This window comes from Eublepharis macularius, chromosome 9 (assembly GCF_028583425.1).
Source record: "Eublepharis macularius isolate TG4126 chromosome 9, MPM_Emac_v1.0, whole genome shotgun sequence".
Classification (NCBI taxonomy): Eukaryota; Metazoa; Chordata; class Lepidosauria; order Squamata; family Eublepharidae; genus Eublepharis; species Eublepharis macularius.
Genome location: NC_072798.1, coordinates 18,407,731 through 18,422,243, shown reverse-complemented (window position 1 = coordinate 18,422,243; position 14,513 = coordinate 18,407,731). Strand labels below are relative to the sequence as shown.

Sequence of the window (14,513 nt, the reverse complement as noted above, 5' to 3'; positions counted from 1 at the left end):
GATGAAAACTCTCTCATTGTATTGCAATAAGTAGGACTACCAGTATGTTTGGATATTAAACTAAACTTTAGAACACTGTAAACACCGAACTCTTTATAAAAAATCCCTGAATGTTTCTGGGTTTTTTTCTGGGCCTTCACATCACATTTGGGGTGGGGGTGGGGTGGAAAAAATAGGGTTGTTGTTGTTGTTGTTGTTTGTTTCCAATTTTCTTTCCTAATGGAAAGATTTGGAGACTTAGTGAACATTGGAAAAACACATCCCCTAAAATATATATTCTCTTTTGGAATGAGTGAATTGCTTTTTAAGACTAGGTTTTAGTTGCTTGCAGTTTATTTTTCCTACCCCTCAGATGGCAAAAAATAATATATATATCAGAAATGTGGAGTGCATAAGTTTGCAGCACTCTCTCTCTCTCTCTCTCTCTTTAGTACAGAGTATTTGCAATGATGCTTGTCAAAAACTAAGACATTTCTGCTTTTAAATTTCATTTTTATATGTGAAGTTATAAATTAAATATATTGTTGTTGTCAAAACAGTAAAATAAGTTTAAGCTTGATAAGAAAGTACATATTGCATGTATCTCAATCCCTCTAAAATTTGTCCGTTCCCCACCCCCCGAGCTTCCCCAGCATAGCGTCAGTATTTCCAGAAATCTTACATCCGTAACCTGAACATGATGAACTATACTTAGGGTTGCCAGCTCCAAGTTGGAGATCTGGGGGGTAAAACCTGGTGAAACCTTGAGAAAGTAGGGTTTGGGGAGGGAAAGGACCTTGGCATGGCATAGTTTCATAGAATCAACCCCCCAAAGTAGCCATTTTCTCCAGGTGAACTGATCTCTGTGGCCTGGAGACCAGTTGTAATTCCGGGAGATCTCCAGCCACTACCTGGAGGCTGGCAACCCTAACTATACAAGTGCTTAAAACAGGGAAAACCAAGTTCAGTGTCTGGGATTGCGCTTGCAACCGGCTGGCTGCTGGAGCATTGTCTTTGATATTTCTTTAATATTAAAAAATTACCCTATAGGGCTGCGAGCAAACAGCCCTCAACAATGCACTGGAGATAACTCTGCATTTCTCTTCCTAGACCTCGGCTGGCTCGCCAGAGTCCGAGTGAATCAGCCAGCCGTCCTGAGGCGTGCGGAACAAATTCAGACCCGAAGGGCTGTGAAAAAGAATTGGCAAGTAAGTGCTACTTCCGGTATTCTGCTTAAGCACTTCTAAAACTGCCGTTCTTCCTCTATGAGTTTTAATATTAAATTTAATTCACGGTTCCTAGAAACATAAAAGATCAAGCTTGTCTGTGTCTTACTTTAACCATTTTTATGACAATAGTGATGAGTCACAAAAAGATTACTCCTTGATCCAAACTTGGGAAAGTATGCGCGAGTGGATGGGGCTGGGTGGGATGTACACGCACCAGTGGTAAAACCGCAAATGAGTTTACAGCATCTTTATTCATGAACTGATGGGTGTGTACGTTACCCATGCCAGCACATTTATTCTGCTTCTCTGACAAGTCTCTATACAAAACCAATCATCTATTTCTCTCTCTCTTTTGTATGCTCAGAATTTTAAAGTGCTTAATGTACAATGCTAGCCCTTGTCAATTTTAACCTGTCTTCATATCACTTCTTGTATCTGGCAGCAGGAGTTTGTTTTTTATTGCTTGTAACTTGCAATTTCAGTCAAAGAATGTTTATTATAGGAATAAGCAAAAGTGGTGGGAAGGCTAGAGTGTTGGATTAGGATCTAGAACATCTGGGATCCAATCTCTATTTTGTTATGAAACTTATTGGGTGACTTTGGGCTGCACATTCTCTTTCTGTGTAATCTACATCGCGGGGTTGTCGTGGGAACAAAATAGGGAATGAAGAACCACGTACATTGCCCTGGGGCAGGATGAAAATATCCTAAATAGACAGATGATTCATAGTGCACTTAGGGAGCAAGGTACGGTTTAGCTGACTATTTCAATGGTCTTGAGTGGATTTAAACACTGCATTGGGGTCCCCTCCTTACTGCCATGCATTTCTGGAATATTGCGATCAGGAAATGGGCACTACAACAAAATGGCTGCAGGGGACAGGGAACCATTCGCAAAATAGCTGCCTTGTAGACTAGGTCCTATCACAAAGATTTGGAAGGTACCACAGATTGATAGGCACTTTCAAGCCAAGCGTGTCCCTACAACGAAGGCAGTTCTTTCCAGTTGGAGGTTTGGGAACCATGTTGTGTAACTAGACTAGCTGGAGGATCACTGTTGTTGAGTTATGCAGTTGGTTCAGGTAGTTCAATACTGCCACTATGCAACACTCGTATTTCCTGGAGTCCACTTACTAATCAACACACCTCCCATGGCAGCCATTTTGCGAATGGTCTGATCTCCCTCAGCAGTGATTTTGTGGTAGTGTCTGCTACTTTTTCTAAAACTGCCCACACAGTCCACAAGATTGAGAACCCCTGGTGTAGTCTTAACTGGCTCTCCAGAAAAAGTCTTTCCCGCTGCAAGCTGCCTGGTATCATTTAATTGGTGAGGGTGGGCTTCAGGATACAACTCTTCCCTCCAACCTGGTGGGTCTGCACAGGGCTTTTTTTCAGCTGGAACGCAGTGGAACGGAGTTCCGGAACCTCTTGAAAATGGTCACATGGCTGGTGGCCCCGCCCCCTGATCTCCAGACAGAGGGGAGTTGAGATTGCCCTCTACGCAGAGGGCAATCTAAGCTCCCCTCTGTCTGGAGATCAGGAGGCGGGGCCACCAGCCATGTGACCATTTTGTCCGAGGGCAACCCACTGAGTTCTACCACCTCTTTTCCCAGAAAAAAAGCCCTGGGTCTGCAGAAATCTTTGCTAAGATTGGTTGCATGTAGTATAAATTCTGCTGGCTGATCCACTGGAGAATGCCTTTTTAAGAAGGAAAGCCTCTGTTGTGTTGTTCTTGACAGATTTGTGCTTTAAGTTTGTGGTCTGGCTTTTTGTATATGTACAGTTATCTGCATTCTCGTGTCCACCTGCAATCCCAAATATTCCCATTTATCCCTTAAAAGGATCCAGAATATTTCTGGTACTGTACACCAGAATCATCCCACCATTGAGCAAGTGACATTTTAACGGTTTTATCTGGCTTTAAGCAAGTATTGACTTAAGATGGATTAAGGGTGAGTGGATTGTATGATGACGTTGGCTTAGACTAATGCCTTGCCACTAAATACCTTGAACTTTTGAGAAAGTTTGGTTTGGGAGTCTGCTGTCAAGCTCTTAAAGCTTTATAAAAATAACCTCTTGATTTTAAAAAAGTCAAATCTTTTTTTCCCCTCCCTCCCTCCCCTTCTCCGAGTTCACACCAATTCTTGGAAGCGTTTTGACTACATCTGTCTTCACAACTCATTTCACAAGTGGGGAAGACCAGAATCCCTTCCCTAGCTGCTGATATACCCATTCTCCTTCACTTTATTTTAGTTGGAACAGGGATTCCTTTCTGGGATTAAGAAAGAGTGCTTCATGCAAAACAATACTTATAAGAGAACTGACTGTTTGTGAAGGGGGGATCTCTGCAGCTACTCTACAGGAGAGAGAAGGAGAGAACAGAGCCCCTTCTTTTGGCCTCCATTAACCAATCTGTAAACTTTTCTTAAAAGAAACATAGGCTGTAAATAGGCAAATACTCTGTTCCAGTGGGCTACTAATGTCTAGACGATTTCTCACAGGTGGGTGGTACAGCTTATTGAAATAGTCTTCATGTAGCTTGCAGCGTACTCCTTGTAAGTATATGTGCTGTTATTGATAATGCTGATTGGATGAGTTATAGGGATCCCCCCCTTCCATTTTGTTGTCAACATGTTTAGTGCATTTTCCTCCTGCCTGTCTTCTGAAAGAACTCCGGGTGGTGTACATCATTGCCTCCTCTTTCGTTTTCTTCTTACAACAGCCCTGTAAAGTAGTCTAGGCTATCAGTGACTGGCCCAAGCTCTCCCAGCAAGCAGGCTTCCGTGGCAGAGTGGGGATTGGAATCTGGGTCTTCCAGAATTTAGTCTGACTCTCTAAGCATTGCGCCACTCTGGCTAAATATGTCCTTACTTGCTATCTTGAGCTATATGATTGTGCAGCACCCACTAAATATAATAGTTAACATGATTATTCTGGGTAAACCAAATATGTTTTGATCTTCTCTGAGAACGTTTATAAACAGCAATAGTTGCACGCATGAATTCTCTAAAAGGCAATGAAAGTTTGGCATGATATAAAATTATAGTATGAGGGTTTTTTCCTGTTACATTTTTATCTCTTATTTTTAAAAACCTTCCCTTTCTTCCAAGAAACTTAGGGTATCCTACATGGGTACCCCCTCTTCCATTTTATCCTCTCAATGACCCTGTGAGGTGGGTTAGGGTGAGCATGTGTGACTGGCCAAAGGTCACCCAGCGGGCTTCTGTCCCCCACATCCTAGTCCAACACTAACCACTACACAATGTTGCTGTCTTACTTACTTCATGGAGGCTAAGTGCAGAAGTATTCTTCCTCCACATGGCTAAATCACAAGGGCTTTTGATGAATAACTTCATATGTATGTTTTTAAAGGCAGCTTGGCTTCTGAAGGCTGTCACCTGTATAGACCTGACCACCCTTTCAGGCGATGACACCCCTTCAAACGTCTGCAGATTGTGCTATAAAGCGAAGCATCCCGTCCGAGAAGATCTGTTGCAAGCCATGAACGTGCCTGTTAAAGGTATGGTGAGTGGTTTGGGGAAGCGGGGGGCAGCAAAGCTGAAGTTCTAACCATGATTGCCTGCTGTCAATCAACTGTGTTTGTGATGGGGGGTTGTTTACTTGGCCTGTTTGGATGTTGCACATGAAATTCTGAGCAGTTTTCTTAGTGCCATCTTTTGGCCAGCTTAAATTCTCCCCATCCCTTGGTTGCTTGTTGACCCATTTATGAGTAGGGACCTAGGAAGGGTAATCTGGACTTTGTAATGCTGTTTGAGAGCCAAACATGTTGCCGATACGTCAGAGCATATTTGTTCTCTGAAATGAAATCAAAAACTAGATTATAGCGGGATTTGAGTCTTGAGTTTTGATGCCCTCCCTCGTAACACCCCACCCACTTTTGGCTGGGATATAAAGGCTCCAGGATCTCCATTCCTGCTCATGTCTGAAGAAGGGAGCTGTGACTCTTGAAAGCTTACACCCTGAAAATCTTGTTGGTGCCACTGGACTCAAATCCTGCTGTTCAACTGCAGACCAGCACGAAAACCCACCTAAAACCAGATTATAGTGCAGTTAAGGGCTGTGAGCTCACCACAGCTTTCTACACAAACTTCATCGCTACGCTTGACTTCTGGGTAACATACAAGCTCATCATTCCATAGGGAAAAGGGTGGGGGATAAATACTTTGAACAGGCATACAGCAATTGGACTTGCACAGACTTGTTCACGTTAGACTGCTGATATGATACACAGGCCCATGCATAAGCCAGCCTTTGGCACCTGCTTACAAGATCCCTGGAACTGTTTTGAGAGGTCTGATCTTCAAGGGATGGCCCCATAGGTCAGCAGTAATGTGCAGAAAGCGTCAGGTTCAATCTCAAGGAGGAAGCAGTATTGCTGTGGACTGCCTTCTACTGCGTCAAACTGTTGGCTCATCTCTCTCTCTTATCTGTTCTGGTAGCAGCAGCTCGGTAGGGATCTGGGACAGAGGAAGACATTTCCCAACATGTGTATCCTGAGATCTTTTTAACTGGAAGCATCTAGGATTGAACCCGGGACCTTCGGCATGTAACGGTGCTCTTCCACTGAGCCGTGGCCCCTCCCAATTAATACTGCTAGATGGCAGTATAAGGCCAGTGAATCTGCTGTAATGCTTCAGTTCTGTTTGTACGGGAGCCAAAGATCTAGCGAAAAAGTTAAAAAAATTCTGCCCTGCTGTAACCCAAATTGAACAGCGTGGCTAAATTATGCAAATATGCACAATTATGTTGCATTTAGTTGTATTTGCAGTCTCCGTAGAGAGAGAGCTATCAGGATGGAGTTAGTTGAAACTAGGGGTACATTGTTGGACATCTTGTTCTCTGGGCGATCAATAGTCTGTTATTTTTTAACATTCTGCATGTTATATTTTATAATATTTTGCTTGGATTACAAGATGCCTTCTGTCTGCCGTGCACGCCGTCTTTCTCATCCATACCAGTGCAATTCTAAGTAGAGTTACGCCCTTCCAAATCCATTGAAGTCACTGGGTTTGGAACAATGTGACTCTTCTTAGGATTGCTCTTTAAATCTCTCAGCATTGCTCCCAGAATTTCTCACTTCTCAAGTGAAAGGCACAAAGCAACGTTCTGTGCTGAAGTTATCAGACTGCTGTCGATCAATGGTAGGGGCTGGGGAGGAGAGACGTCTCTTTTAACAGTCATTGTCAGTATCTAAGATTAAGGTGATAGGTCTCCTGCTCATGTCTATATTTGTTGAAACTAGAGGCTCACCAACATGGAGACATCGGCCGTTTTCACACTGCTTACCGGCCACGGAACATCGCGTCAAGCTCCTGGAACGACGACGTCTTCCTGGTGCGCGTGCAAAATTGCGCCAGGAAGATGCTGTCGTTCCGGGAGCTTGGCACGATGTTCCATGGCTGGTAAGTAGTGTGAAAACGGCCAAAGTTTTAAAACAGGTAACGCTATGCTTTTTGATTCACGCACTCCCCATCTGCAGCGTCCATTGTGTCTGTACAGCCAAACTGTTGTAATCTGAATTTCTGTGTGAAACCTTCTGTCTGGATGTTTTCTTTTTAAGGTGCTAAAGGCAGTTTGTTGTGGGTTTTAAAAAGCTTTTGGGCGAAAGAACTATTAACAGAACAGATAATGATCTGTAGAGATGAACTTGCTAATAACAAGCCCAATGATGATAATAATATAATAATAACATTCAATTTATATACCATCCTTCAGGACAACTTAATGCCCACTCAGAGCGGTTTACAAAGTATGTTATTATTATCCCCACAACAAACACCAATTTCTCCTTTGTCAGTGAATCATTGAATTCAGGGAATTTGATCTAGCTAAAGAAACCCTTAAAAAAGTTGAAAATTCAGCATTGTGTATGGATTTACCTTTTTCATAAAAACAAAAATGTCCCACGATATAGGAGAGCATTTATGCTTGCAAGACTAAACTATTCCATCTCAAGTAATGCAAGGTTGATTACAAAAGATTCTGATAGACTAGCCGACTGTTACTGGCCAGACAGAAACATCATTTACTGGAATGTGATATTTTTGTTAGTATTATAGACATGTGGATTACTCCTTTTTTGTTGTGAGGGGTTGTCAATAACAGATAAAGTTTAAAAACTTTTGGAAGGCATGGACTTAGGAGTTACTCTGGCTATTGCCGAATTTTTGGCCTATGTAATTAAATTTAAAGGATTTTAGGTGCAGTTAGGTCCCTTTAAAATTATTTGAAGTATTTAGTGTTGGTCAAATGAGCAGTATCATTAAAATAAAGTAAAAAGGGGGGGGGGAATATTGACTTAACTATTCTTTTAAAGGTTCCATTGATACAGGAAGTTCACTGGTGACTCAAAAATTTATTGAGTTTTTCTCATAGGCCAAAAAACCGTTCTGTGCCACTGCTGTCCTTGGTATTAACTTATTGGGACCTCCCTTCTGTTTCGAGTAGGAAGTGCTGTAATGTGCGTATTCATTGATTTATCTTTATTCATTTGTTTAAGACATTTCGAGGCCACTTTTTCCCGATAAACAGGCTCAAAGTGGATTTCATAGATATTAAAAACAATATATCATCATTGAAACCCAATACAGTCCAAGCCCATTGAATTAGGCTGGGAGACGTGCTAACCTACAGCAGAAAGATTAGCCATCCACTGCGGCAAGCAGTTCTGCTCAACAGAATGTTCTGGAATATCAACGAAGTGGGTACTTCTCTGATGCATTCGGGAAGGCATTTCTTTGGGTGGAACTAACCAAAAACTCCATGATTAAGCAGTGACCACCCTGAACAAGCTTGCAGTAAGAGACCAGCAAGTAGGTGTTGCTCTGATGAGCAGATTAACCCATGGGAACATTCTGGGAAAGGCTGATGAGCAGATTAACCCATGGGGACATTCTGGGAAAGGCTGTTTTGTTGTACTGAATACTAAAGTGCCTTATTTCCCCCCATTCTCTTCTTTGCAGGAAGGCTGCAATCATAAAATTATTTTGATTCTTTGCTTTGGTTTTGTGTAACCTCTCTGCTTCTGGCATCTGCACTCTGGTAGATTATACTGTTTGCCACTGCACTTGGTAAAAACTTAATCTGCGTATGGTTGTTGGGGGTTTTCCGGGCTGTATTGCCGTGGTCTTGGCATTGTAGTTCCTGACGTTTCGCCAGCAGCTGTGGCTGGCATCTTCAGAGGTGTAGCACCAAAAGACAGAGATCTCTCAGTGTCACAGTGTGGAAAAGATGTAGGTCATTTGTATCTACTCAGGAGGGGTGGGGTTGAGCTGAGTCATTCTGTAAGAGTTTCCCATTACAGAATGACTCAGCTCAACCCCACCCCTCCTGAGTAGATACAAATGACCTACATCTTTTCCACACTGTGACACTGAGAGATCTCTGTCTTTTGGTGCTACACCTCTGAAGATGCCAGCCACAGCTGCTGGCGAAACGTCAGGAACTACAATGCCAAGACCACGGCAATACAGCCCGGAAAACCCCCAACAACCATCGTTCTCCGGCCGTGAAAGCCTTCGACAATACATTAATCTGCGTACTTACTTCGGCTCAGAGAATAAACTCCCAATGTGGTTAAACATTAGCTGATTCTGCACACGTTGGATAATGCACTTCCAGTCCTCTTTAGAGATCATTTGGAACTGAATTTTTCGAGTGTGAAACAAAAAATCCACTTCCAAATGATAGCTAAAGTGCATTGAAAGTGCATTATCCAACATGTGCGGAATCAGCCATTCTCAGATCTAAGCCTGTTTCCAACCCACCTTTTTGTTGCTTCTTCAAAATGCATTTGGAACTGGAAGCAGAAATGTTGTCCCAAGGCATCTTAGGCTGCAATCCGAAAGAGACTTTCTTGGGAGTAGGCACCATCGAATAACATACTTTCTTCCAGGTAAACCTGCTTGTGATTGCTTCCTTAATACCTGGAGTGGAAAATATAGATGGCACCACCCCAAAAATCCAAAGTGAAATAAATGATAAATAATGTGTAGTTTCCTTCCTTTTCATGGTAGTTTCAAATTTGCCAAGAAGATGTCCCCTCAGCTTACCTAAAAGGAAGACTGGCCCTGCAGATAGCTTATTGATGAAGGATGGCAAAAATCTGCAACATTCAACTCTGAGGCTTTTTTTTTGCAGATATTACTTTTTTAAAAATGAAGAAATGACATTATAAAGAATTAAAGAAATAACTTTATAAAGTGCATAGAAACTTATACAGAATCCAAAGCACTACATTTGAGCTACAATAGAAAAGTATCTTCAAAATATGTGACAACACAACTACCTTATGTAACAGTTCTCTTCTCCCTTTCCTTGATTGCTTATTCCTAAACTTTAATGTCAATAGTTTTTAATCAGTCACCTCTTCCATATCTTATACTCAGTATTTTTAACGTCTGACTGCTCTGTCTTTGTACTAAGTAGGTATCTTTCCACTATTTTTGGTATTCCGATATTGGTGTACTATGGACATAGGAAGTTAATTTAGCCTTTGATGCATATTCATACAGTTTATCTATCCATTCAGGTATATAAAGGCAAGATTCTGTCTTCCATTTTGCTTTTTGCAGATATTACTACTGCCGCGGTTTGCGTATATCCAGCAAGAGTAGCTGATGCTGTGAAAGCGCTCAGGGCTGCCGGCTGTAACATCCCGGTAGCTTCAGGTAAGCTTTTCATCCTCATGTGAAAAGGAGGCTCCAAGTATTTCAGTTAATGGTACTGTGTCTATCTATTGTTACAGTTTTATCCCACCCTTCCTCCCAGGGGCTCGAAGTGGAGTACAGGGCTCTCTTCTCCTCTTTTTTTAATCTCACAACAGCTCTGTGAAGTCAGTGAGTCTCAGAGAAAGTGACTGGCCCAAGGCCACCCTAGTGCGCTTCGCATCTGAGGGCCCAACTAGACGTGATGGGCGTCCCCGGGTTCACCCTCAGGATGCACTGCCATTTTAAAAGTGAAATCCCAGCTGGGAACTCCTTTAAACTGTGCTGTGGGGGCTCAGTTCGGGCAGGACCACCACAGCACAGGGGGAGGAGGGAATCCTGCCTTTTCCCCTTGCTGTGTTTCCATTTTTCCTTGGAAGAATCCCATCCTCCCCTCACGTCGCAGTTGTTCTGACCAGAATTGGACCTTCACAGCACAGTTTAAAGGAATTTCTAGCTGGCTATTCGCTTTTTAACTGCTGATGTGAACCCATTAAATGGTGGCACAAGCCCATTATGTCTAGCTAGGAGTTGTCCCTGGGTTTTCATGGTCCTGTTTCCAACGTTGTAACTTGGTGGTTTCCAGTGCAATGTCCATGGGGGCTGTGGCACCTGCCGACATGTTTCATGACACCCTCTTGCTTCTTGCCCAAAGCAAAGACCAATCCTGGGTTTTAATAACTGGAGTAAGAAGTGCTTCAAAAGGGCCTGGTAGTCCCTGTAGAGAGCACCCATTTGGAAAGGGGGGGTTGCTTGGCTTGGAACTTCCTAACATTTTGTGGAGCCTCTTGACATTTTGTGATTGGATCCTCCCTCTGTGACAGCCATTTTGATTGGATGCTCCGTCCGTGGCAGCCATTTTGTGATTGGACCTTCCCTCTGTGGCAGCCATTTTGTGATTAAACTCTCACTCCATGGCAGCCATTTTGTGATTGGACCATCCCCTCATGGTAGCCCTTTTGTTGTGGTACCTGCTACTAGTTCCCAGAAATGCCCACAGGCTTAAGCAGATTTGGGACTCCCCTCCCCTGCTGTAACTACTGCCGCACATGCTGGTTTTCAACACTAGTTTCCTGCTGTTAAGACCCTGCATTTGTAGAAACCATGGCTTTGCATAGCATAATATGCAGCCCTCTATTTTAACCTGCCAGAAGACAGCCTGCAACTATTTTATGGATTCTGATTGTACCTCTCCTCAGTGGCAACGGGCTTCCCGGCAGGGCAGACAGCCCTGAAGACTCGCTTGGAAGAGATCCGAATAGCTGTGGAAGATGGTGCCAAAGAGATTGACATTGTAATTAACAGAACCTTGGTGTTGACGGGCCAGTGGGAAGGTAAGCAGGGAAGAGCCCCTTTGCAAAGCAAGAATAAATGCTCAACTCCAGAAAAGCTGTTTTTGTTTTGGCTGTGGCTATTCTCTCTCGCTTTGGTAGTTGCCACAGAGGCCCTGTTGACAGCCTCTTGCAGCTCAGCAACTTGTTGGTGAGTCAGTCTCCTTTGAGTCTGTGTGCATTAGAGTTAATTGGACAGCATTGTGGGTCTTTGCAGAGCATCTCAAAGCTGCCCCAGAGCCTGGCAAAGGGACAATGGAGAAAAACGAAGCACCCCCAAAGAGTACATAAGTCTCCCCAAAATGAGGGAGGATGTAGCCCCTGGAGGCTTTGTGACATTTTATCAGATCTGTACCCTGCATTTCTTCCATCACAGAACTCAAGGCAGTGTGCATGGGGGGTGGGGAGGGGGTCCCAGAGGGTCTCCCATCCAAGCACTGACCACACCTGCTTAGCTTCAGTAGGATGGCTGAAGTACCTGAAGGGAGAATCATTTGGTGAAGAGCAGCACCTGTCTGAAGCAGAAGTCTCTCCAAGCCCTCTTGGATTTCTTTTAAACTGGAGAGGGGCGTGAGTGGGGAGGATTGACCGGGGTATTTATGCATGTGTGAGCACGGCTACCGAGCAAGGGACAGTTCAGAAAGCAAAATTAGGTGCAGTTTTGAAAATCAGAGCCCCACAAGTTGGCGTCAGTTTTCAGTTTTCAAAGTGATGTAGTCCAAGTTACCAAATATTTTTGTCATGCCTTGACTCCCCCCCCTCCCACCGCTTGCTATTGCCGGAGGAGGGGAGAGCGCGTCACCCTAACTCGTTAGTGCCTGCTAAAGATTGTGCCAGTTATAGTTCCAAGTTTTTACAGAGCTTTCCTCAAGGGAGTATCGTGAGGGGGGAAATTATATCTCCCCCCCACTTTTGTCAGTGAAACAGGGAGGGGAAAACAACACTACATGGGTGCCAGCGTTCTAATTATTTCCAAACAGAATTGTTGAAAAGAATTCAAGGGGTTGTCGGTTTAGATGGTCTTGTTAAAAAAAATAAGTGTATTTTGGTTCCTGACAAGAAAATCTGTGTGTTTTCTAATTGGTTTTTGCAGAATCTTGGGGCACGCTCAGTACCGTTTAGACTGCTGTTGCTTGTCTCCCTGGAATGTTATTAATTAGTAAGCTTGATAATACAGGAGGAGATGGACTCCCCCCACCTCCACCTGTAATTGGTTTTCTTTTAATGTATCTTGAATGGTTTGTCTTTAAGTGCTGACAGTGGTCCAATAACTAAGCTCCGTGTTAACCCCTCCCCCTAAAAACCATGGGTACAATTAGTATCTATGCATTAGTATGCAACGTTGCTTTAGCTAGACAATCCGATTCCAACAGGCCGTTCGGCAAGAATTGTTTCGGACTTTGCTATCTGATTCTATGTGCCAGCATTTTGCTGAACTCCTAGGCCTTCCACAGGCTTACGTTGGCTTGCTCCTAACGGCAGGTAACACATCTGAGCGAGAGCAGGCCAAACATGTTCCCGGTTCCACTCTGCAGCTCCGGACAATGAATCCTCTCTCACTCTGATCGGCAAGGCCAGCGAGAAGGAGCAACGGCCACATTTCTCGGGCGCTGATTGAGAAAGGTGTTTAAGGGTTCTTTTGTGCTCTGTTTCCTCCACTGTCTCTAGGCACTGACCCGTGATGCCAGCCCTGAGCCGCCCTGAGCCCACTTGCAGGGAGGGCGGGATATAAATATGAAATAATGAATAAATAAATAAATGATCTAAGCATTTTCAACATTTGAAGTGCTTCATGTACATTCTTTTGTAACTTGTTAAGCCATTCATTCATGCCAAGTTAAGTGGCTGTTGAGCCTAACCACAGTTTCCATTAAACCAGAATCATTCTACAACATGTTTTGGTATAGGTTTTTAGTGTCCAAATTTGCCAGGTTTTTTTCATTGGCAAATTTTATTTGAAGAAATTTTCCAATTTCTTCACTGGAATAACCCAGCCATGTGGATTTGGGACTTTCCTGTGGAATCAGCACCACGCTACTCCAAGATAAGTAGTTCTTTTGTCTGGCTGTAGAGCATTGTATGGGTCACCCCAGTGCCAGGTCAAGGGAAACCTTGATTGGTCTTAGGGCCAAGCTACACATGACGAATGACATTTGAACGGCAAGTGGATTGAGTGGAGGGCAAGTGAACAGGGAGAAATACACTTGCTGTTCAAGTGTCATTCGTCATGTGTAGCTTGGCCCACAGGCTCAAATTAGACATTATGACTTGTAATGAGTTTCATCCGAGTTCCCTCTCTTCACATTCTCTACAGTCACACAGCAACTGCTGGAAAGTAGCTTTACAAAAGAGGGCAAATAATTCTTCTGAGGACCGTTTGGCTCAGGAAAACTATGTGGGGGAGAAGTAGGAGCCCTTCTTCCTTCCGTACCGCAACCCTGAGCAGAATTGGGCCCCTGCAGCTGTTCAAAGGCAGTTCCTCCCAGCTCCTGTGTCACTGTGGGAAGCATAAATCAGATCCAGATTCCCAGGACCTGACTTTTTAAGCCAGGTGTGGAGAGGGGCTGTGACTCAGTGGTAGAGCATCTGCTTGGCACGCAGAAGGTCGCAGGTTCAATCCCCAGCATCTCCAGTTAAAAAGACCAGGCAGCAGGTGACGGGAAAGACGTCCACTTGAGACCCTGGAGAGCTGCTGTCAGTCAGAGTGGACAGTACTGACTTCGATGGACAAATGGTCTGATTCAGCCTCCTAGGGGAGAGAATTCCAAAGCCTTGGGGCTCACACCAAGAAGGCTCTGTCCTGTGTGCCCCTGCTTCAAACTTCTGAAGACAGCAGGACCTAAAGCAAAGTCTATCCACCCAAGGTTCATTTTGGGTCGAACCAGTTTTCATTGCAAAGGATGAAACCGAGAACAGGTAAAATAACAATAAAGGCACAGTTATGCTAACCACCTCTTCTCTCTCCCACACACTTGCGATTAGGAGAAAAATTCACCCCAAAGGCAATTTGCGACATCATTCTCTATTACAGGATTTGGAACGTGGATTTTTGAAAGAAAATTTGCCCTTGATTTTCCCCACTCTCTTTTTAACGCCTTTTTAAAAGCCTGTGGCAACGTTGAGGGTCATGCTTGCTGGATAACTGCTGGACTTTCTGAACAGTCTTTCAGCACTTAATTTGTTTCAAAAATTGCTGAAAATGTTAAGTACTTTAGTGTACATCCAATTATGCCAAGCTTTAAGTTAAA

General features: G+C 43.7%; 1 protein-coding gene across 1 annotated transcript in view; it reads left to right on the top strand.

Annotated features, from left to right (window-relative positions):
- Positions 1-14,513, top strand: part of DERA (deoxyribose-phosphate aldolase) — a 49,014-nt gene that overhangs the window by 3,584 nt on the left and 30,917 nt on the right. The window contains exons 2-5 of the mRNA XM_054989226.1: positions 1,090-1,187; positions 4,581-4,728; positions 9,803-9,898; positions 11,134-11,268. Coding sequence (XP_054845201.1) covers positions 1,090-1,187; positions 4,581-4,728; positions 9,803-9,898; positions 11,134-11,268 — 477 coding nt within the window. The remainder of the gene's footprint in view (positions 1-1,089; positions 1,188-4,580; positions 4,729-9,802; positions 9,899-11,133; positions 11,269-14,513) is intronic.